Source organism: Fundulus heteroclitus, chromosome 16 (assembly GCF_011125445.2).
Source record: "Fundulus heteroclitus isolate FHET01 chromosome 16, MU-UCD_Fhet_4.1, whole genome shotgun sequence".
In the NCBI taxonomy this organism is placed as follows: Eukaryota; Metazoa; Chordata; class Actinopteri; order Cyprinodontiformes; family Fundulidae; genus Fundulus; species Fundulus heteroclitus.
The window spans coordinates 648,542-671,843 of NC_046376.1; the positions used below are offsets into that span (position 1 = coordinate 648,542).

The 23,302-nt window shown below is 48.4% G+C and overlaps 1 protein-coding gene across 2 annotated transcripts; it reads left to right on the top strand.

Annotated features, from left to right (window-relative positions):
* Window positions 1-3,991: 3,991 nt before the first annotated feature.
* On the top strand, window positions 3,992-23,111 carry LOC118556079. 2 transcript variants are annotated; one of them, XM_036148132.1, is made up of 9 exons: window positions 3,992-4,340; window positions 4,734-4,866; window positions 6,779-6,944; window positions 8,378-8,487; window positions 8,561-8,724; window positions 10,086-10,105; window positions 10,268-10,404; window positions 10,488-10,660; window positions 17,655-23,111. In XM_036148132.1, the coding sequence occupies exons 2-9, from the start codon at window positions 4,754-4,756 to the stop codon at window positions 22,469-22,471; spliced, it is 5,700 nt and encodes a 1,899-aa protein (XP_036004025.1). In that variant the 5' UTR covers window positions 3,992-4,340; window positions 4,734-4,753; the 3' UTR covers window positions 22,472-23,111. The 2 variants fall into 2 exon arrangements, with proteins under 2 accessions (XP_036004025.1, XP_036004026.1); XM_036148133.1 differs by lacking the exon at window positions 3,992-4,340 and having other exon boundaries at window positions 4,347-4,866.
* The last annotated feature ends 191 nt before the right edge of the window (window positions 23,112-23,302 follow it).

Genomic DNA, 23,302 nt, shown 5'->3' on the forward strand with positions numbered 1-23,302 from the left:
AGTGGTTTGCTAAAGTATTCATACCCCTTAAGCGTTTACTCGTTTTATCAAGCTATATGTATATGATGCTAATTTTATACGATAGAAAAACAAACTGAGTGTTTTATTTTTCAAATAAACCCCTGAAAGGTGTGGCGATTACGGCTGGAAGTGTTTAGGACTGTGTCTCAACCAGAATTGCACGCTTAGTGACAAAAATCTTTGCACAATCTTCTGCAATTCTGTTTAATTTAACCTTTATTTCACCAAGAAAGCGTCATTGAGATCAAAAATCTCTTTTCCAAGAGCACCCTGGACAAGATGGCAGCAAAGCCAACAAGTTTTTAAACAACCAAACTAAATTTTAAACAAGTCTAAAACCGAAAATTCAAAAAATAAAAATATAATAGCTTTATAAAATCCCCAAAAGGCAAAACATTCACAGACAGATGTGGCTTTGTCCAAGTCATCCAGCATTTTCTTAAAAAAAATCCATACCAACTCTGTCAGGTTGGAAGTGACTGTTAGTCAGTGCAGGACTTAAAAATAGACGCTTTCTGTTGGATTTCTCTTGACTTTGACTGAAGCGCCTGAGCTTTAAGCCTCTGATGCATTTTCCTCCTGAACTCTCCATCCTACTTCCTCTTAAGTCCGGCCGACTTCCTTGTTCCTGCAGAAGAAGACCAACCCCACAGCATGATGCTGCCACCGCTGTGCTGTGACGGGGATGTTGCTTCATGCACCGCTGAAATGAAGTGCAGACGATGAGATCCCATTGGCTGATTTGGTGATTTCTGATAACGATTGTTTGCTCTGGGTTTTGTTCTGGGGTATCACAGGAAAGGTGTTTGATCACAAGCTTTACAGTTATGTGTCACAAAAAAAATGCATTCAAGCTCACGTTTGTAACGTGGCAAAATTTGAAGAAAGTTAAAGGATCAGTTTACCCCATTTGGCTCGGCAGATACCCGTCAGTGTGAACCGTGAGCATTAAATGACTTTATCCTGTCCTTATTAATCTATTTATCAATATAATGGTGCTTGACTTAGTGGGATTCTTAAAGCAAGTCTGTTCTGAACAGGAACCGCTGTCAGTTGTCTGCCAACATAAACTTTCTCCTTATCCACAATGGCTAATTGATTAACGAGGATGCAGTTTCAGAAGGGGTTTCCAGCGGCATTTGTTGCATTAATACTCCTGTTTAAAAGAGATTGCTGCGGTAGTAGCTGGGCTTACCCCACTCCATGCAGTCACAGCAGCTTCCTGTTTGTAGGAAGTCAAATACTTGAAGTACTTCAGGATATACAGAGGCACCACTTTGGATTGTTTTCCAGTTGAAACTTGTCCACACCACTGGAGACTGAATTCCTGACAAACGACCACAGCAGGCTGAACCGTGGCCAAGTGGCACCAGTGTCAGCATGAAAACAAGTACATGTCAAGTACAAACAGCTCAGGTCTTAATTATTTAATTAACAGTAAAAGAATCTCCAGATGGAGAGATGATAGGATGGTTTAGCTGGTAACCTGTGTAAACTGGGATCTGTTTCCCTGTTTGTGTAAAACATTAGGATGCTTTCCAGCAGAAGCCTTGGTGCTGCGTCAGGAGCCAGCTGGATGTGCTGGCTCCTCTGCATCCTGCTGCTTTTAATAAGACAAAAATCACCAAACTTATGCAAGCATAATTTATGTTGTTCTTTTTATTTTCAAATTAAGAGCAAGATTTACTGTGAATTCTTTTATTTTACCTGCTCAGCAATTAATTATAAATGTAACATATAAAGGAAATGAAGCAGAGAAAAAACATATTTATTTATTGAAAGTCCAAATCTGCCTTAATAAAAGAAAAGTCGACAATTTCCTAACTTTTTGGGGGAAGATGTTTTTCTTCTGTTCTTGTTTTTTTTATGTTTTAGTAATTTCCCATCAACAAATGTGAGATTAAAAAAACTTTCTCAAAAACCCTTTCTGTATTTATACAAATTTAATAGGTGTCTGTTTTGTAGCAACATGTTGCTGGATGTCTGTGATCCTAATTACTTTCATATTAAAATGAAAGCAAAAAACAAAACAAACATTGCTGACAAAAGAAAAGTAGCAGAGATGTTGAACCTTTGGACAGTCCTGGTCAGGAGGAAGATGGGAGACTAAGACAAATTTCTCCTTTGACTAAAATGTTTTATTTATGGAAATATGTAAATTTATAATTGAAAATCTTATCCTAAAACAATTACAAAAATGTCCATCAGCAGAATACGGCCATTGCTCTGTGAATGTGAGACACCAGTTAATCCAGTTTAAGGTAATAAACAGACTTCATTGTTCTGAAACTAAATGACATTAATTATAACCTACAATATTTCTCCTTTATGTGATCGATGTAAGTCTGCCACCTAATCTGGACATGCCCAAAGTTGTACAGTTTCTGGTGTGACATATTTAACAGGTTCTCAAAAATTGCGCATTTAAGCCAGGTCCCAATATTGCTCTGTTTGGACTCTTACTAAATGTAGTTTTTCAATACAGAGTATGGAGTGATAAGAGACTGGTTTTAAGTTGTGGAAAGCAGAAACATTTAAGGATTTAAGGAATGTCTCAGAGTTGATGGTGGTATTACACATGGAGACACTCAGGTATGATGTACAAGCCCAAGTCTTTTCAAAAGATCTGGCAGCCATTTCTGGATTTACTTGCTCAACAGGACCTCCTGATTCTGGGTATATGACTTTACAACATGCTACCTTTCTCGTTCTTACTGAAATGTTGGTAAAAGAGAAGCACAAGTAGTTTCAACAATGGCACACGCCCAGCTAGTTTTCTTTCTTCTCCTTTTTTCTCTCTTAATTTCATTCCATTATTTTTCTTTAAATGTTAATTTAATATCCACGTCCATGTTTGTTGTTGGTTGTTGAACTGAAACGTATGAATAAACAAATATATACAAAGAAAAATGTCCATCTGCTTCAGCTTCATTTGCTGGTGGGACAAATGTGTATAATTTTTGCTGCGGTCAGGGGCTGCTGATAGCGCCTGAGCCGTATTTAGACACTAGCTTTACACTCGATAGGATATTAGGAATCAAATGTGTGCAAAGACATTCATTAAGTAGTTACATAGCAATATCAGCTTTATTCACATATAGGCTACCAAATTAATCCAAATGGTCCAAATTGGGTCGTTTACATGTCCTCTCATGTCCCTAAATGGGAGTCAAATGTCTGCCCACTGCAACTGCAGACTCCAAAATGAGATCAAGTGATGTGAAATTAGAGCAATGCAACATTAATCTCATATTTTTCATAGCAGTTATGGTAATAAAGCCAAGAACTGACCATTAAAACTTGGTGGAAAGCCCATCTTTTAGTGATCTGTGGTGATCCGGACTGCTGTGTGTGTGTTTGGGGGAAAGAGAATCAGAGGAAAGGTGTTCAAGTCAGGAAAAAAGAGCAAAACTGTATGAGACTGAAACGATATAAACTCAAATCCCTTTTAAAAACCGGCTTTAGTTTGTGTTTTCACTCTGACATTTGAATCAGTTCCATCCCGACTAAGGTTGACTGATGTTATGGATGTGTTTGGACATAAACACTGAAAAAAACAAACACTACGAGCGGCTGGATTTGAATGTTTTGTTTGCAGACACAATTTCAAACTCGTGTTTTATAATTTAAAGTCAACAGAACATAACAATGCTCCAGTCCTAAACTAGTAGTATTCATTGTTTTCGAGGGAACATTCTACAATTTGATTCCTGCAGTAGAAACATGGGGGATAGTAAAACAGCAAAAAGAAAGAAGCGCAAAGGGAGCCGGATGATTCGGTTCTTTGCAAAGAACGAAGCCAGATGAGTTGTATCTCAGTAAACATACGGAATTCCCGTCACTACATCTCGCTCGTTCCAGAAGCGGTCCCACTACCGCCGAGCATGGGCGGGAACGCCTGCTGACGATTCGACCAATGAGAAGGCCCGAAACGTTCTCCCCTGCATGAACCCTGTGGACCTCAGCCAATAGGGAAAGCCTGTGGGCGTGGCCATCAGTAGTTCGGTTGCGCTGGAGGTTTCTCATCAACTTTTAGGCGATCTTTTCAAAAGCTAATTTGCAACGCGTTTTAAAACAAGCCGTCCCGTCACACTGGCATGTGTGGCGCGTGTACTTTTGGGAATTCACGCCGGGATTTATTCCACTATCGCCGCGCGGCCAGCTAGTACGCGGAGCGGCGAGCGGACTCCATTTTCGTTTGCAGCTGATCGGCGGAAAGCTAGCCACTTTATGTTGCTAGGCTAACTTTCTCTCCCAGGCCGTTACTTGCCTGCCCGACGCTACTTTCGCTGACCTCAGCAGGAAAAAAAGGCTCCCAGGTGTGTATGTGACTCCGCGTCTCTAAGCGGGGGAGGCCGTTTTAAACGTGGAGCCACGTTACGGGGGGTGTTTGTCGGCTGTGTGATGCGGTGATGTGCCGTTAGCTCGCAGGCCGCCGAGCGCACAGCCTCCTCCCTCCTCCGGCCAGAACACGGCGAGCTCCGCGGAGCCGCCGCGGACACCAACCGGACGCTGGTGACCTTGTTTTTTATGCCGCTGCTGCGCGCAGCGAACGTTCACGTCAAGCAAGGCGGACGTGAGGCTCGGTGTGCCGCCGCGTTTTGGCGCATGATCCACGCAGCGTGGTGTTCCGTGCAGAGACGCGCCGGGAGAACCATCCTGGCTGTGTTTGTTCTCTTGTTGTTGTCTTACTGCGAGTCGTGTGATTGCAGCATGCTGATGGTGGGAGGCGATGGACGGCTGCACTAGAATGAGTGTGAAGGAGTTGTGTGAGACGGATGACCTGGCCACCAGCTTGGTGCTGGACCCTCTGCTGGGCTTCAGCACCCATAAGATGAACATCAGGTAATCCGAGCCGCCTCTGCTTTGCTCTGCACGCTTAAAACCTGCATGGGGGGGGTTCACATGACACCCACATCATGTGTGTGTTGCTTTAATAATGAGTGGAGCTACACCTGGAATCATGGAGGAATGCAGGGCTTCCCAAAGTGTGTGTGTTTGTTTGTGTGTGTGTGGGGGGGGGTCACGTGAGATTTAGTATGTCCTTAATAGTGTGACTGTCGAGTTCTTACAAAAATGTGAGTTTATTCTTAGAATTTTCAACATTACTATCATAAAAAAGTCCCACTTGTCAAAATGGGGACCCCCCCAGTCTCCTGCGCTGTAATTATGGGGGTTGCAGGTTGAAGAGTTTGGGGACCCCTGGTGTAATTTATGTGGCTTTATGTCTGTTAAAAGTTGTGAACCAAAATCACTTAAATATAAGTAAACAATATGCTCTTGATATTTCACTTAAACATCAACTGTGATGAATATTCTGCCTTCTAGCAAGAATAAATTCAAGTTAATTAACTTGTAATTAGGGATGCACCGTCATGAAAGTTTGGGCCAATATTAATATTGCTTTTACGTCCGTTAACCGATGTGTGTATGTATTATGTGTGTGTATATATATATATATATATATATATATATATATATATATATATATATATATATATATATATATATATATATATATATATATATATATATAAACGTTTCTGGGATGATTTTGTTTTTGCACCGACTGAAAACTAGGGCAACAGATATTTCTAATGTGTGTTATAGTCTAGACTTAGACGCTGCTTTTCATATTTCTTCTTTCCACACACTACTGATGTTGCATCTCTGCTTCATTAAAACAAAAAACAATCCTGGCTTTAATGCATCACTGTCACGGGCCAAAATCCCTAGATGGAAATAAACTTTGGTTCTACACATCGGACCGATACGAATATATTAAAGAATGACTAATATTGGCCGATACAGATGTTAATGTCGATATATCGTGCCTCCCTGCTTCTAAAAGTCCTTTATGGAGCCAGAAAGTTTAAACTGGCTGCTGTGTAGCATTTTTATTTAGCTGTCTGATCGCGGTTGTCGGTAATATTACTGCGTTGTTAAAACATGCAACAATATTATGAGATTGTGCCTGTTGCATTATTCTGTTTTCTATGGCACAAATGTTACAAACGTAGTATTAATATGCTATAATAATAATAGTAATAGCTGTATACCTGCGCAGATTGTCAGCTTATTTCAGAGGGAACCAGACTTTGACTCATTTTATCTGTAATAGTTGCATAACTTCTGCATGTGATCAGTTCCTCCTCCTCACATATTGACTCTAACCATCACAGACTGCCTGTTAGGATCTAATGTAACACAAGTGTTGGTCGTGGTGGACAGTCGGTTAGAAAGATGGCCGCTGGTGTCCTGGAGAGGCTGCAGGGTTGCTGGTTCCTCTCCCACAGACTGCCCCTGGCTCCCTGAGCAAGCCCCCCACAATGCTCTCTGGCGCCTCACAGTGACGGCCCCCTGCTCCTTAAGGGAGGGTTAAATGTAGAGGACACATGTCAGTGGTACGTAGGTTGCAGTGACAATAAAGATGATTATTAAGCTGGTTCCAAGTTAAAGCGACAAACCAGACCGCCGCTGGAAGAGGCGGAGAAAGAGTTGGTGGTGCCTCCTTTCACATGATGGTTAAAAAGACCAGAATCCAGCTACATTTGTAAAATAGTTGTTTGATAGGTGAAATATCGCCGCCTGGAGCTTTTTGCCCGCTGAGCTTTAATCGTGACATCTGGCTGTTTCTTTCACACCGTCACCAGGGGTTCATTTACATTTTCCCGTGATTTGTAGCAAACGTTAAGGATCTAAACCATTGCAGCCGTTTCTGTTTGTGTTCACTGGTTGTGATTTGTCTGCCTTTCAGTCCGGCTCCAGAGATCAGACGCTGGGGCGTGCTCAAAGAGAAGCTGCTGCGCTTCCAGCGAACGCACGACTTCAACGCCACGTTCGAGGCTCTGACTGTGGGCGAGCTGGCCGGGGATTACTTCAACGCTCTGGGGAGCCACCGGCAGGAGCTGCTGAGACAACATGTAGGCACCGCCGTCCTGCTGCACATCTACGAAATCTGACACACAGGGAACAGGAGGAGGATTTCTCTCCTCTGAGTCTGTTATCTTCATGAAAACGGTCTAAAATCAGGCTTATCATTTAAATTTAAATGATATATTTTATATTTGTTTTGCCTCATAAACTCACTGATGCTTTGGGTTTATGAGTCACTAATGGGAAACCCTACAGATAAGTGTTTTATTTTTATTAAATGGCTGTTTCACAGCTGATTTTATCAGGGGGTGAACCTGGATCTGTGGTTTACATGACAAACCACCAAGACACTAAAACTGCATGTTTTCCACATTCTGCAGACAAATTAAATGCAATGATTCAGTGTGAGGTCCAGATTTGTTCAGTTAGCTCTAAATATTGGAGATATCAGAATCAGTTTAGTTTGCCAGGAACCTGACTGGATTGTTTAACCACCCGCTTACTTAGAGAATTACGCAGTAAAAAACCAAACACTATAAACAAGCGGACGCATTGAGACAGTAATGCAGTGGTGCAAAGGATGCAGGAGTAAAAATAATGGATTTATAACACTGATGAATCCCAATTATCTCCAGCGTTGTGTTGTTTCTCGATTCCATGAACCCGCGGCCTGTAAACGCGTTTTAGGAGAACATCAGGAACTCTAATCTGCTGGAATAAAATCCCATTTGCAGTCTTGATAAATGTGGACATGTGTGCAGCGTTGTCTCTGTGTGTAAGCGGATCTCCATGCAGACGTTAATGGCGTTCGCTCACGCACCCACCCGTCTATATTCAGCGTGTTTTCCTCTCACATGTGGGGCTTTGTTCACACGGTCAGAGCCACAAACACATCTCGCAGTGAAGCGCCGGTCTGTCTCTGCTGTCATGGGCTGCGTGTGGTTTCTCTGTAGCAGGCGAGGCGAGGAGTGCGGCCGTCATGGCGACCCGCTCACAATAACGGGCCTAAAAACGGCCCCAGCAGCAGGTTGGCTGTTCAATCAAAGCGTCTAGAGACGAGGTGTGACATGAAGTTTATCTGCAGAAACGATGGACGGACTTTGATACAAAGCCAGGCTCACTGGGTTTGGCTACATCGGTATAAACTGGAAATAGAAACTGATAAGATGTGGGTAAACTGGTGAAGAGGCCACGCTCTCGCCTAAAGGCAATTTAGCCACAAGATAATCATCTAATGTGTGTCGGGGCGTGGTGAGAAGACGTGCGTCTGCCTGCGTGGATCAGATGTTCAGGGCCTTAGCAGGACTCTGCAGCGGCTGCTTAGACGCTGAGCATGAATACAGCTGTGATGTAACAGAGAACATGAAGGCATCGCGTGTTTAGAAGCTGATTCATTTATACAGAGTTCCTCATGCAGCTTTCTCCATATCTGCTGGTTTTAATGCACTAACTGGTCATCTGTGGTCTTCTGTGTCTGCAGGTCTACCGCTACCTCAGTGCCTTCCTGCTGGACAGTGGGATCAAGATCGAGTCGTGTGACAGATACTCGTCAGAGACCAACGGAGCCAAGATAACGGCCACCAGGCACTGGTGAGGAGTCTTCCTGCTAGCCGCTGCCGCAGCCGCCGCGCCGCGTCTCACCGCAGCTCTGTGTGCTCTGCAGGTTTGTTGGCGAGCGCGTGGAGGTCCTCCTGGGCTGCATCGCAGAGCTGAGCCCCGCTGACAGCGCCGTGCTGCGGGCGGGGGTCAACGACTTCAGCGTCATGTACTCCACACGCAAACGCTGCGCTCAGCTGTGGCTCGGACCCGCAGCCTTCATCAACCACGGTGAGCCGGGCTTCACCGCCGCACCGTCTGCAGCGCCCCGCAGCTACTGGAAATTTATATTCTGATGCTTTATTACATTTGCTTCTGTTTCCACATGGAGGAAACTGTCGTTTCTGCGTGCCTTCTGATGCTATGAGAGGTTTTTTTTTTGTTCTCTGTTTTGACGTCTTCTGATCAGCTCTGGTGCAGAAAGTTCAGACGCTTGAAGGTTTTACGGCGCTTTAATTGAAACAAAATGAAGCCACAATTAATCCTGCTGCTGCTTGAGAAAATAAAACTGATTATTGGGTGTAAAAATTGTCGCCTAAAGTCACATTTTAAATCTGACACACAGACTAAAGAGAAAATACGTCGTTCTGACACTCAATGAGCTGATTTTAGTTGGTTAGTCGGGTTCGGTGCTCCAGTAGAGCCTGCAGCCTCGTAGCTCGCTAACTAGCTTTAAAAATGGCCAGTTGAGACTTAAAAGTCTTATTTTGGCATTTTGTGGAATTTATTGTGACAACAGTTTTGTCTGTTGGACCTTAAATCTGTTGGAGGCTAAAAATCAAACTTAACACTAATATTGACTGGACTAAAACCTTTTAGCTGATCAGTGCAGGTTTCCTGCTGAGCTGATGGAGTGAGGAGGACGGCTTCTAGCAGCCGAGCAGAGCAGCTTTTATCATCAGACGTTGTTAATTTCTCGTCACGATGGCTTGTTTTTCCCACGGTTACTACAAACGCCGCGCTCCCTATCCATCTGACGGCCACAGACACTTCCAGGCGGAGGAATCGTCCTCTGGCCCATGACTGCAAGATTTTCCTCCCTTATGCGTCAGACCCGACCCACCTGACCAAGAACAGGCGGGGGCTGCGTCCAGTTTACTGCGTCTAATAAACGGTTAATTAACCGGCCTGTTAATTAAACAGATGTTTAATTAACAGGCCAGTTAATCGGAGCGTTGCTAACCGTTTCTCCAGAAATTCTCCGCCCCTGGTCGGTTGGAGCCTGCAGGTAGCCAAAGATCCCACAGTGTGAACGTGACCCTGAACGCATCCTGAGGCAGATGTGTGGCCTTAAAGTGGCTGTGCGCTGTCATGTTGTTGGAAACGGATCGTTGCTCTGACCTTTTTAAACGCTCCACATAAGGCCCACCACCGCGACCTCCTGCCGTCTGCAGCCTCCAGAATCGATGCGTCGTCAGCTCGGCCCGCCGGACCTCGTTACCTCGTTACCTCGTTAACCGCCGGCTCTTCTGATTAACTCTGAGATCTGTGTCTGTTTGTCCTTAGAACGGCTCTGTGGTTTGTTTTTGTTCCATTTCTAATCTAAACTCTGTTTCATCTCTCTCTCTCGTCGTCTCTGTCCTGGACTGAAGACTGCAAACCCAACTGCAAGGTAACAAACGCTGAGCTGCTCCCTTCAGTCCCAGATTTGTGCCGTTTGTCTGTTTTCTGACACCTCTGCTGCCGTCGGGCCCTCTGGGGCCCCCTGGGGCCCTCTGGGGCCTCTGGGGCCCTCCAACCTTTGTCTAATCTCTCCTCTTCTGCACCTGCCAAGTTTCTCCCCGGTGAGAAAAACATGGCGTGTGTGGAGGTGATCCGGCCCATCTCGCCTGGGGAGGAGATCACGTGTTACTACGGCGCCAGCTTCTTCGGCGAAGGCAACGAAATGTGTGAATGCTGCACCTGCGAGAGGTGCGTCCGCTAAGCCGCCCGCCATTGTCTGTCAGCCGGCTCGCGTTTCCTTCATGAGGGCCTGTGTTGCTGCGCCTGTTTAGGAATGGAGAGGGCCACTTCAGGCACAGAGGGAAGCTGCCTGAGTGCGAGGAGACAAAGGAGGCGGTGGGCCAGAAGTACCGCCTGAGGGAGCGCTACCTTCGTCATCACAGGGAGAAAGGCCACCTGGCTGCCAGGCCCGCCGCGCCCGGCATCCACGCTGCCATCTTCTCAGGTGACCACAGGTTCATTATCCATCAGATCCAGGCTGCCTTAAGAGTTTTACATCTAATAATCTAAAAATCCTTCCAGATTTTACCGTCCCAGCTCCTCCGTTTAGTTTAATATTACAAAACGTTAACCGGCCTGTCAGGAGGAACTAAAAGAGCCGCTTCAGGTGCTAAAATCTAGTTTTTTTGTTACTTTTCTCCGTGCAAAGCGTCTTTATGGTGAACCGTCGTTTTTTAAAGCAGCTTTGAGGTGAGAGGCGTCTGGAGGCGGAGACGCTTTGAGCTTATTCACCATCATTCACTCAACGCTGACGGTTAATCAGAAGCTTAAGTTTGTTTCACTTTTATTATTCGCTGGAGGATAGAAAAACTCCATCCTTCCTTCTTCCTTCCTTCCTTTCTGTGTTCTTTCCTCTGTCCTTCCTTACTCCACCCTACCTTTCTCCATTCCTCTAGCATTCATTCATCCTTCCTCTCTCCTTCCTTATCATTTATTCCTCCACCCTTTCTTCCTTCCCTCCTTCATTTATCCCTCCTCCATTGCTTCATGTATCCTAACTTCCTTCCCTCCTTTCCTCCCTCCTTTCTTCCACTCTCCCTTCATACTTATTTCTTTCCTTCACCAAACTTGCCCATAATCAGTTATCTACACTACACAAAGGGAACTGAAAGTAAGTAAATATTTTCTTGAAATCAGTGTATTTGTCTTTGATTAGAGCAGCTAAATAAGACTATTTGCCAATGGAATAAGATTTTTGCACTTGAAATAGAAACAATTCATCTCCATCATCTTATTTCAAGTGCAGGATATCTAATTATATTATTTTAGGGGTAGAATACTCATTCCATCAGCAGATAGTTTTATTTAGCTCCTCAAATCAAGGAAAAATACACTAATTTCAAGAATTTTTAAATTAGTTTTAGTTCCCTTTTTGCAGTCTATCCTCCTTTTTTTTCCTGCGTTCCTTCGTCTGGCCTGCCTCCTGTCCTTCATCCATCCATCCTCATCCCTCCTTTCTTCCTTCCCTCTGTGCTCCATCCTTTCTTCCTTCCCTCTGTGCTCCATCCTTCCTTCCTTCCCTCTGTGCTCCATCCTTTCTTCCTTCCCTCTGTGCTCCATCCTTCCTTCCTTCCCTCTGTGCTCCATCCTTCCTTCCTTCCCTCTGTGCTCCATCCTTTCTTCCTTCCCTCTGTCCTCCCTCCTTCATTCCTTCCCTCTGCTCCATCCTTTCTTCCTTCCCTCTGCTCCATCCTTTCTTCCTTCCCTCTGTGCTCCATCCTTTCTTCCTTCCCTCTGTCCTCCCTCCTTTCTTCCTTCCCTCTGCTCCATCCTTTCTTCCTTCCCTCTGTGCTCCATCCTTTCTTCCTTCCCTCTGCTCCATCCTTTCTTCCTTCCCTCTGTGCTCCATCCTTTCTTCCTTCCCTCTGTGCTTCATCCTTTCTTCCTTCCCTCTGCTCCATCCTTTCTTCCTTCCCTCTGTGCTCCATCCTTCCTTCCTTCCCTCTGTGCTCCATCCTTTCTTCCTTCCCTCTGTGCTCCATCCTTTCTTCCTTCCCTCTGTGCTCCATCCTTCCTTCCTTCCCTCTGTGCTCCATCCTTTCTTCCTTCCCTCTGTGCTCCATCCTTTCTTCCTTCCCTCTGTCCTCCCTCCTTCATTCCTTCCCTCTGTGCTCCATCCTTTCTTCCTTCCCTCTGTGCTCCATCCTTTCTTCCTTCCCTCTGTGCTCCATCCTTTCTTCCTTCCCTCTGTGCTCCCTCCTTTCTTCCTTCCCTCTGTGCTCCATCCTTTCTTCCTTCCCTCTGTGCTCCCTCCTTTCTTCCTTCCCTCTGTGCTCCCTCCTTCCTTCCTTCCCTCTGTGCTCCCTCCTTCCTTCCTTCCCTCTGTGCTCCATCCTTCCTTCCTTCCCTCTGTGCTCCATCCTTCCTTCCTTCCCTCTGTGCTCCATCCTTTCTTCCTTCCCTCTGTCCTCCCTCCTTCATTCCTTCCCTCTGCTCCATCCTTTCTTCCTTCCCTCTGTGCTCCATCCTTTCTTCCTTCCCTCTGTCCTCCCTCCTTTCTTCCTTCCCTCTGCTCCATCCTTTCTTCCTTCCCTCTGTGCTTCATCCTTTCTTCCTTCCCTCTGTGCTTCATCCTTTCTTCCTTCCCTCTGTGCTCCATCCTTTCTTCCTTCCCTCTGTGCTCCATCCTTTCTTCCTTCCCTCTGTGCTCCATCCTTCCTTCCTTCCCTCTGTGCTCCATCCTTTCTTCCTTCCCTCTGTGCTCCATCCTTTCTTCCTTCCCTCTGTGCTCCATCCTTTCTTCCTTCCCTCTGTGCTCCATCCTTCCTTCCTTCCCTCTGTGCTCCATCCTTTCTTCCTTCCCTCTGCCCTCTGCTTCATCCTTTCTTCCTTCCCTCTGTGCTCCATCCTTTCTTCCTTCCCTCTGTGCTCCATCCTTTCTTCCTTCCCTCTCTGCTCCCTCCTTTCTTCCTTCCCTCTGTGCTCCATCCTTTCTTCCTTCCCTCTGCTTCATCCTTTCTTCCTTCCCTCTGTGCTCCCTCCTTTCTTCCTTCCCTCTGTGCTCCATCCTTTCTTCCTTCCCTCTGTGCTCCATCCTTTCTTCCTTCCCTCTGCTTCATCCTTTCTTCCTTCCCTCTGTGCTCCATCCTTTCTTCCTTCCCTCTGTGCTCCACCCTTTCTTCCTTCCCTCTGCTTCATCCTTTCTTCCTTCCCTCTGTGCTCCATCCTTTCTTCCTTCCCTCTGTGCTCCATCCTTTCTTCCTTCCCTCTGTGCTCCATCCTTCCTTCCTTCCCTCTGCTTCATCCTTTCTTCCTTCCCTCTGTGCTCCATCCTTCCTTCCTTCCCTCTGCTTCATCCTTTCTTCCTTCCCTCTGTGCTCCATCCTTTCTTCCTTCCCTCTGTGCTCCATCCTTTCTTCCTTCCCTCTGTCCTCCCTCCTTCATTCCTTCCCTCTGCTCCATCCTTTCTTCCTTCCCTCTGTGCTCCCTCCTTCCTTCCTTCCCTCTGTGCTCCCTCCTTTCTTCCTTCCCTCTGTGCTCCATCCTTTCTTCCTTCCCTCTGTGCTCCATCCTTCCTTCCTTCCCTCTGTGCTCCATCCTTTCTTCCTTCCCTCTGTGCTCCATCCTTCCTTCCTTCCCTCTGTGCTCCATCCTTTCTTCCTTCCCTCTGTGCTCCTTCCTTTCTTCCTTCCCTCTGTGCTCCATCCTTTCTTCCTTCCCTCTGTGCTCCATCCTTCCTTCCTTCCCTCTGTGCTCCCTCCTTTCTTCCTTCCCTCTGTGCTCCATCCTTCCTTCCTTCCCTCTGTGCTCCATCCTTTCTTCCTTCCCTCTGTGCTCCTTCCTTTCTTCCTTCCCTCTGTGCTCCATCCTTTCTTCCTTCCCTCTGTGCTCCATCCTTCCTTCCTTCCCTCTGTGCTCCCTCCTTTCTTCCTTCCCTCTGGGCTCCATCCTTCCTTCCTTCCCTCTGGGCTCCATCCTTCCTTCCTTCCCTCTGTGCTCCCTCCTTTCTTCCTTCCCTCTGGGCTCCCTCCTTTCTTCCTTCCCTCTGTGCTCCATCCTTTCTTCCTTCCCTCTGTGCTCCATCCTTTCTTCCTTCCCTCTGTGCTCCATCCTTCCTTCCTTCCCTCTGTGCTCCCTCCTTCCTTCCTTCCCTCTGCTCCATCCTTTCTTCCTTCCCTCTGTGCTCCATCCTGTTTTCCTCTGAGGTCCCTGCAGCTGTGCTCAGATCAGCGGGGAGTTCGTTTTCCTCGTGGACTCTGATCTTCACCTCAGCAGCTAACAACACATTTCATGCCAGGATCCAATGCAACCAGAGGGCAAAGTTCTGGAAACTTAACGTGAACAAATATTTCTCTCATAATATCCCATTTTTTGCGGCTCAGTGACTAAAATTAGTCCCCGGCAGCCCAGAGACGTCTTTACTATCTGTTTGGTTTTTCACTGACTTGCTTTTAAACTCTCATAAAGGCAAACCTGTGAGCTCACTCTGATCATCGCTAACCCTCATAGACTAATCAACAATAAATTAAAACACTAATTAAGTGTTGGAGTAGCTATAATAAAGACAATAAATGCAACATGATGGGAAAAACCATCTAAATCATTTTTATTCCTCCACTTTGTTTCTGTATTTATATTAAATAATGAACATATATTATCCCCAGCAGACATATTTGACTGTGATTAACATTTCTCTGTCCATGAAACATTTTGATCAGCAGATCTCATCATTAGAGGCATTGACCACTTCATAGAGAAACTTGATTAACCAGAGATTATTAATCAAGTTCCACAGATTCCACAAATTTCGTAATAAATTAACTAATAAAATGAGTGCTAGAAGGTGTCATTTTATTAAAATGTGGCAGAAAAATAAAAACTTCTACATGATGACAACTATTTTGATACAAATCACAAAATGTTATGGGTGGGTTGTTAAAATTTATGCTGCTTTTCATAACATTTCGAGCCCAACGGGTTCAAAAGACGCACGATTGGCAACACGTTTTTTAGATGTATGGTATTTTATGGTGAAATGCTGAAAAATTAACTTGTCTGTGGATGTTTCCTTCATACCAATCTACCAGGTTTCCCAAACTTTCTGCCTGTGGACTCGTGTCTGCAGGTATGATGCAGGCAGCCTTTAGTTAGGACAGGGCTCTGCAACGTTTATAGTCTAAAGAGCCATTTTTCCTCCAGTCCACCTGAATTAAACTCGTTCAGAACCACAAATGTTGCCTTTTGAAAGAAGACACGTTATAATTTTTGACAAAGATCTACCATACCAACTTTATTTATGAAGCACTTTATACACCAACAGGACCAAAGTGCTGTACACAATCATAAAATACAATGCAGTTATAAAATATAAAGGATTAAATATAAAATGCATATTAATATATAGACACAAAACAAAGTGAAACCTCTCAGATTGTGCCAAAGGAAAAAAGACCCATCTACTGTAGGAAACATGTTGTCATGGTTAAAGAAACGCCCTTTGTTATTTTGAGGTTTAAAAAAAGAAGATGGACGGGATGTTGATATTTGTGGATAATGATGTAAAAAAAATCATAGTTTCCAACAGAATGAAAAAATATTGATTTTAAAATTAAATATTACTGGCACTTTTAGCATCATTCTGTTGTGAAAATTAAAAGCAATTATTCCATAAAACCAGCATTACATTTAAATACTATAATACGAATATAATTTGTAGCCAAAGTTATTAAGAGCCACAGTGGAAGGTCCACAGAGTTAGGAGCGCCTGCTTGTTAAAAACAGTGATTTCCATTTGACGGAGTGTGCGCGTTTAGTGGATTCAGGGTTTAAATGTTTACTGTAATTAATGCGATTAATTGCATCACAGAAATTATGGGCCAGATAAATTATGCTTTATCTGTACCTTAAAGAATAGTTGGTCAGAGAATACGGGGGAAAAAGTTTACTTAGCTGTGAAAGACCAGCTTTACACTCTGGGAAACACTGTTTTAGTTATTATTCTTTTTTGTAATATATTTTTGGTATTTTATTTTTAACATTTTAGGCTGTTCTGTGCAAATCCATTACGTAAAATAAGATAAAAACACTTTTAAATGGCAGATAGGGTAACACCTGAAGGCGTGTGCATCAGAAAGACGTTACGCTGTCGTAAACTTGAGGGAATCTTTATGAACATTTATGACTCAGTCGCTAAATTATGACACTTTTAATGCAAAGTTGACATTGTTTAAGACCTCTGAATCCTTAAAACTGCTAAATGTGTCATAGCAGGTCTAATTATAAACCTTGAAACAGTTATTTAGATGTATGTGTTAACATTAAATTACTCTGCCATATAACTTAAATATGCTATTAAATGCTGTTATACTGTCAAACGCTTTAGTAAGTCGTTTATCTTTTCCTTTACCGCAAGCAAAGCTGAACAGGTAAAACTAGTTAATGTCATCAAGTGGTTATTGTTTAAATGCGTTTGTCCTGACAACTTTATATTAACATTGTCAACGTGACATTAAAAGTGTCATCATTTACTGAATAACACTTTTTAATAGTCATAAACGTTCATAAAGACTCCTCCTGGTTCATGACAGACGTTTTGTCACATTTATGACTGTAATGTCTTATGCACACACGTTAAAGTCTTTAAAGGTATACTATGCAACCGGGGTTGATTTTCCAGCGAGGCTCCCCCCAGAGGGTGAAAGTAAAAGTTCACTGTCGTAAAGATGCTCAGCTGTTCTGGTTTCTCCATCAAGCCAGGCGCGGTTGTTTTGAGCTTAGCAGACAGGCGAACGCAACGAAAAGTGGAGAAAACGGCAGTACAAACAATGACTAACACAGTGAAGGTATGAACATCAAGCTTCCCGCAGCGCTATCTTGGCGAGGCGGCCGCGGCAGCCGCCTCGCCAGTTTTATTATTATTATTATTATTATTATTATTGTTTATTAATTTTTTTTATGTTGGCTAGACGCCACCGCCTCGCCAAGCCGCAGCCGCCTCGCCGCGGTAGCGTCTAGCCAACATAAAAAAAATAATAATAAATAAATAATAAAATTATAATAATAATAATAATAAAAATAAAAATAAAACTCGATATGCATGCATGCTTATTTGACGTTAACACGCGGTTCTTTGTTGTTGCTTTCGCGCGTGCATATAGTGAATGGCAGGGCAAAAACACATGGAGTTCTCGCTGTAAAGCAAGACTTCTGTTGCAATTGCAAGTGCGGTATTTCCCCCACAGACCCCCAGGGCGGCCGAGAAAACCTTTGTTTGACCTGAAATGACTTATTTAATCATCCAAAACGGTATGGAACACATTAATTAACTGAAAAATGTTGCATAGTATGCCTTTAAGCACAATGGACAACAACACATGTGGCTGTGAATTAAGAAGTTGTAAAGTTATTGCACCCTGGATAAAAGCCTAGTTGTAATGATATTAGTTCATGACGGCCGTTTTTAGTCCAGCTGCCTAATTGCTGCCTTGCTTCATTCCCAGCCATCCCCTCCAGGAACTCCTTCACCCAGCAGATGAGGAGAAACGCGCTGAAGAACCGCAAACTAAACGAAACCAAGAGGTGGAGGCGTGAGAAGCAGAGGCGATCGGCGGCGAAGCGGAGCCACACCGTCCCGCCACCGTCCCAGGTCCCGCTGAAGGAGCTGCGCGTCAGGGTGCGGCGCCACTCGCTGGACTTCCTGCTCCACTGCAAGGATCCCCAAAGCAAAGAGAGGCTGCTGCTGCTGCAGCTGGAGGAGGTGAGGCCGAGGGCTTCGACGCGAAGGAAGACGACCGTGGAGGAGAAGCTGAAGCCCGTAACCGTGGAGGAGAAGCTGAAGCCCGTAACCGTGGAGGAGAAGCTGAAGCCCGTAACCGTGGAGTCCTCCATGCCGGTCAGTAGAAGGAGCAGACCCGCTGCACCCGGGTTAAACGGCACGCCTGTGAACGCGGCACACAGGAAGAACTGCTCCAGAGCCGGAGACCCGGTTCATAAAAGCCAGCCGACAAAGACGGAGTCCAGCAGCGCCGACCTGGCCAACACCACAACAGCCGGTCCGCCCGCTCAGGGGACCAGAACCTGCGGCGCCACGAAACCCAAGAACGCAAGGAGAGCGGCGCCTGAAGGTAAAAACAGCCGAGATGAGCCCGGCAGCAGCTCCGCGGCTCAGAGTCCAGCCACGGAGCAGAAAGCGGTCCAGGTGGAAAGCTGTCCGGCGGGTGGAGCGGAGAAGACTGTGGACCATCCAGTGATCTCGCTGAGGCAATACGTCACCGTCGACCTCACCAGGCTGTCGGTCCCACGACCCTGTGAGGCCGAGAAACCCCAGGAAGACCAGAAAGGTGCGGTGTCCAGGAGAGGAAAGGGCCGGCCCCGCCCCAAACCTGGAGGTCTGCAGAGAAAAGAGGGTTCCAGGTCAGACGTCGGCGCCGCCAACGGCGACCCGGCCAAAGACGGAGCAGCTGTTCAGGAAGAGCACAACGCCGAGGTCTCTGAGAATCCCCCCGACAGAGTTATGGAGATAAAAACGGTGCAAACGGAGCAGCAGGCCCAGAAAAGAGACGCCCCGCTAACGCCGGCTCAGAAGGCGGGGAATGCGATCAAAGCTGGATGTAAAATGGCGTCGAGGGCGGCGACTAGAGGACAGCAGAACAGCCGGTGTGCAGAAACCCTGGAGAAGAAAGAGGTTAAGGTGGCGGAGCAGAGCAAGAGGAGTCTGAGCGATAACCACGAGGACGTGGTCATCAAACAGGCGAAGGTTCTGCTGTCGGACGTGTTGAGGAAAGACGCTTCGTGCTTAGAGGCGAGTCTGCAGGGCGCCGTGAAGGACGGCTGCAGCCGCTCAGTCAAAGGCCGCTTCATGAAAAGACGGCGGCCGCAGAAACCCAAACCGGACAAAACGCAAAGCGCCAAGGAAGCGCCGACCGAAGAGCCGCCGGGTTCGGTCAGGACGGACCCGGGCGACGAGCGCTCGGAGCCCGACGCCAAGCGCAGCGAGCCGCCGGCCGCCTCCATCAACTCTCTACCTCACAGGTCGCCCGTTTCCGCTAAAGCGCCGCCGCCGCCGCCGGACGCCAACCCGCAGTCCAACATACCTCTGAAGAAACGCACGTTCCGCAGCTCCGTGGAGATCGACCCCGAGCAGAGCCTCGCCTCCGATCAGGCCCAGAAGGACGCGCCTCCGCTGCCGTCGCCTCCGGCACTGGAGCAGAACCCGCCCGCATGTCCAGAGGACGCCAGCAAAGGCAAGAAGGACGGAAAACCCAAGGCGGCCCCGAGGCGGAGCCAGAAACCGCCGTCTGTCAAGAGGTCGCTGCGCTCCAGACCCAACGAGTCGCCACGACTCCACCTGCTGAGGAAGGTCCGCCGATGCAAGTCAGAGCAGCCGGACGAGGAGGACGCCTGCAGGGATCAGGGTGAAAGTCCTGCAGAGGACGCGCCCAGGACCCAACAGCAGGAAACCCAGACCGCCATGGACACGTCGTCCCCCGAGGAGAACAGCTCAGAGGAGACGAAGGCAGGCTTCGACTTCAAGATCCGCCTGAAGAGGAGGAGAGGGAAGGTGTGGGACGTGCAGGGCGAGAGCGTGGCGCTGAAGCCGGAGGACGACGAGGACGCGTCGACGTGCGACCCCTTCAAAGCCATCATGGACTCCGTGTCCATCCTGAACCAAGAGATGGAGGCTCACGTTCAGGCCAGCCACAAGCCACGCAGCCGGCTGCAGCGCGTGACGCGCAGGAGCGACGGCGGCAGGAGCGACGGCGCCGGCAGGAAGCCGGTGGCAGCGTTTGACGGCCGCTCGGACCAGCTTAGTCAGAATAAACCAGAGAAAAGCGAATGTTCGTTGGAAAAGGCGGAGACGAAGGAGAAGCTGGAGCCTCTGCTGAGTCAGCTGTGTGAGAAGGTGGAGAGTCTGAACGGCGCCGCTGAGACGCTCCCAGAGACCAAAGTGGAAGACCGGCTCCTGAAAAGCTGCTGCCTGTTTGAGAGCGCGTCCCACCACAAGCTGGAGGCAGAGCTGGGTCCGAACGGGCTTCCTCTGCCGGTCCTAAAGCTGCGCAGGAAGGTGGAGGACATCTGGGAGGTGGACAGCAAGAAGGGACTCGTCCCCCCGGTCCCGGCAGCCGAGGCCAACGTCAAGCAGGAAGCCGGCAGTCACGCTCTGGGCAAGCAGAGGAGAGCGTTCAGCGACGCCGCGCTTCTCAGCCAAACTCACCAGAGACTCAGCAGCAACCCGGGCCCCCCCAGACCAGAGCCGCCCCCGTTCTCCCTGTCCCTGTCCCCGCTGTCCCTGTCCTCGCCCGTAAACCACGGCAGAGCCGACGCCGAGCCGACGCCGGAGCGGTCGGAGGCGAGCGGCGCAGGCAGGAAGCAGAGGGGGAAAGTGGAGAAGCAGCAGCGGCGGGGGGGCGGGCCGGTGGAGACGCCCCCCACCTGCCTGAGCCACACGCTCCAGCAGATCGACAACAGCCTCTCCAGGCTCTCTGAGGGTCTGTGTTCGTCCCAGACGCTGGAGAAGCCCACGGCGGCGGCGTGCTCCAGCGCCTCCAGCTCCGTGATCCAGACGCCGTCCCAGTCGCCGCCGTTCCCGGCCGCCGACAACATCCTGTCCGCCGAGCCCAGCTTCAGCAACTGCTGCGACGACATCCTGGACTTCCAGTGCCTGGGCTTCGAGCAGAACATGCTGCCGTCCTCGCCCTCGGACCTGTGCTCCCTGGACCCCCCCACCGACCCCTTCAGCAGCCCCCTCTCTCACAGCCCCGCCGACACCTGGACCACCGAGACCCCCTACCTGGGCCCCCCCAGTCCGGGCAACAACTTCACCAGCGAGGACCTGCAGTTCTTCCCCGGCTTGGTCTCCTCCAAAAGCGACTCGGTGCAGGAGGACTGCGGCGCCTCCAAAGACCCCCGGCCCTACCCCCCCTTTGGGTTTTCGGCCGCGGCGAACGCCGACGCTGCCAGCAAAGATCGCGTCGTGAGCAAAAACCCAGGAATGAGGTTCTCCAGGGACGACCTGAGAGCCCAGCAGCCTTTGTCTGCCGCCACCAAGCCTCGTGTCTCCGGCGGCGCCTCGTCTCAGAATCCGGCCGCTCTAAGCCAGCCGTCCCTCAAGCCCGCCGCCGGCCAATCAAAAGCCCCCGTCGGCCTCAAAGCCCAGGGCCCGTTCCATCGCATGAGCGTCCCCGGGAAGGCGCCGCCGTTTCCAAGCAACCAGCCGACCGCAGGCAGAGTGACGCCGTCTCAGACGTCCAACAGGTTCCTCGCCTCGCCGCTCTTCTCCGCCAAAAGCACCAACCCTCCGGAAAGCCCCTTCAACTTCCAGGAGAAGTCCTCCACGGTCATCCACAGGGTCATGAAGTTCCAGGGGGGGGGCCAGACCCCCAACCTGTACAGCGCGCCGTGTAAGGACGCCGTGGACGCCGGCGGGTCCCGGCTCGCCGCCAAGCCAGGCGCTTTCGAGAGGATGGTGACCAACGCGTCTCAGAAAAGCAACAACCCCTTTCAGGGGTTCGGAAAGGACGTCGGCCATCTTGGTTCCTCGGGCAACCCGCCGAGGTCCAACCTGCAGTTCGGCCGAAGCGGCGGTCCCTCCGCCCTGCATCCTTTTGGCAAAAGCAAGATGGCGTCAGACAAGGCGGAGGGCGGCGACGCCACCATGGGATACAAGAGCTTCTCTGAGCTGCCCAGGACCTTCTTCTTCCCGGCCAAAGGCTCCGACTGCTACTCGTCTCCGCAGGACAAGAGCCTGAAGCTGGACAAGAGCGCCGACAAGCACCCGCCCTGCTACCCGCAGCAGGACGCCTACGACTTCAGCTACGCCTCCTCGCTCTCCCCCATCTCCCAGCACAGCAGCCCCCAGCTGGTCCACGGCACGCCTCCCGGGACGCCGGCGCCCAAGACCCAGTCCTCCTTCCCCTACGGGTACCAGGGGCCCCCCTACGTGCTCAACTTCAGCGGGGACCACTCGCTCACCCTGGGCCTGAGGGACGGCGCCGACGGCTACCCGGGCCTGGGCCCCGCCAACTACACCTACCACTGCCTGATGGAGCCCTCGGGCACCCAGGGGCGGCTGGTCCTGGAGCCCTGTGGGCCCCAGCTGTCCAACCCGTCCTCCATGGGGGGGTTCGGGGGGCTGCGGGGTCAGGACGAACACTGCGGTAAGGACATGCCGCAGCAGTGCCAGGCCGGGGAACACCAGGGCGCCTCACACTACGGAGCCATCCCCACGTCGCACCCCATGGGGGCCACCAAGCCCAAGCGGGTGCGGCTGGTGGTGACGGACGGCACGGTGGACTTGGACCTGCAGTACTCGGACTAAAGCGGCCGCGTCGCTGGAAACCTTTACATGTTGGGTGATGTTTTTGTTTCTTTAAGAGACGTTTCTGTTCGTAACCTCCTGAGTTGACGGTTTGCTAACGAATTATCTGGATGTACGATTGCACAGGGTCTGATTTAACAAACTATCGTTCACTACAAGTTGCTCAGAGTACCAGATTTATCGAGCATTAAGTTTGAACCTACGGGTCAAGAACAGTTCCCGGCAAAAAGTATTCATGCCTGCATGCAAACCTTTCACATTTTGTCACGTTAAAAACACGACACGCATTAATGAGCTTTTTATCCGCAAAACAGAACATGAAAGAAACACTAAATGCTTGAAAACAGGTGTTTTCCCAGACTTTTAGTTGGATTTTCTTCCGTGCTTTGACTAGGCCATCCAAAGACATTTATACCTTTTTTATAGCACGTCACCCCTAAGTGATTAGATTAAATATCGGCACCTTTTATAGGCATTTTAAGATCGTAGTACAGCAGGTCTTCTACTTTCTTCGTTTGTCTTATGAAAAAAAAAAAAAAACTTGGTTGAACGATGCAGTTTGAGTTTGTGGCGTTCCTCCTCCTTACCAACTACTGTCTCAAAATCCAATATGGCCGCCTGGCATATAAAGTGAATGAATTAAAAAAAAAATATGAATATATTTGAACTTCTGACAATTTGTAACTCAGTAAATGGGCCAGTTTGCGGCGTCCCTCCATCAGCATGTTGCTGTAGTTTGTATGAGAAGCAGATAAATGGATCTTTGTTAGCTTGTATTGCTAATAGCAGTTAGCTGCTCAGTTAGGAAGTCACTGTTCTTCACAGGTTACG

Coding starts and splice junctions, on each gene's coding strand:
- LOC118556079 (XM_036148132.1), top strand. CDS start 4,754: ATGGACGGCTGCACTAGAATGAGTGTGAAGGAGTTGTGTGAGACGGAT. Junction 8,488..8,560: donor ATAACGGCCACCAGGCACTG/GTGAGGAGTCTT, acceptor TGTGCTCTGCAG/GTTTGTTGGCGAGCGCGTGG. Junction 10,661..17,654: donor CCACGCTGCCATCTTCTCAG/GTGACCACAGGT, acceptor CTTCATTCCCAG/CCATCCCCTCCAGGAACTCC.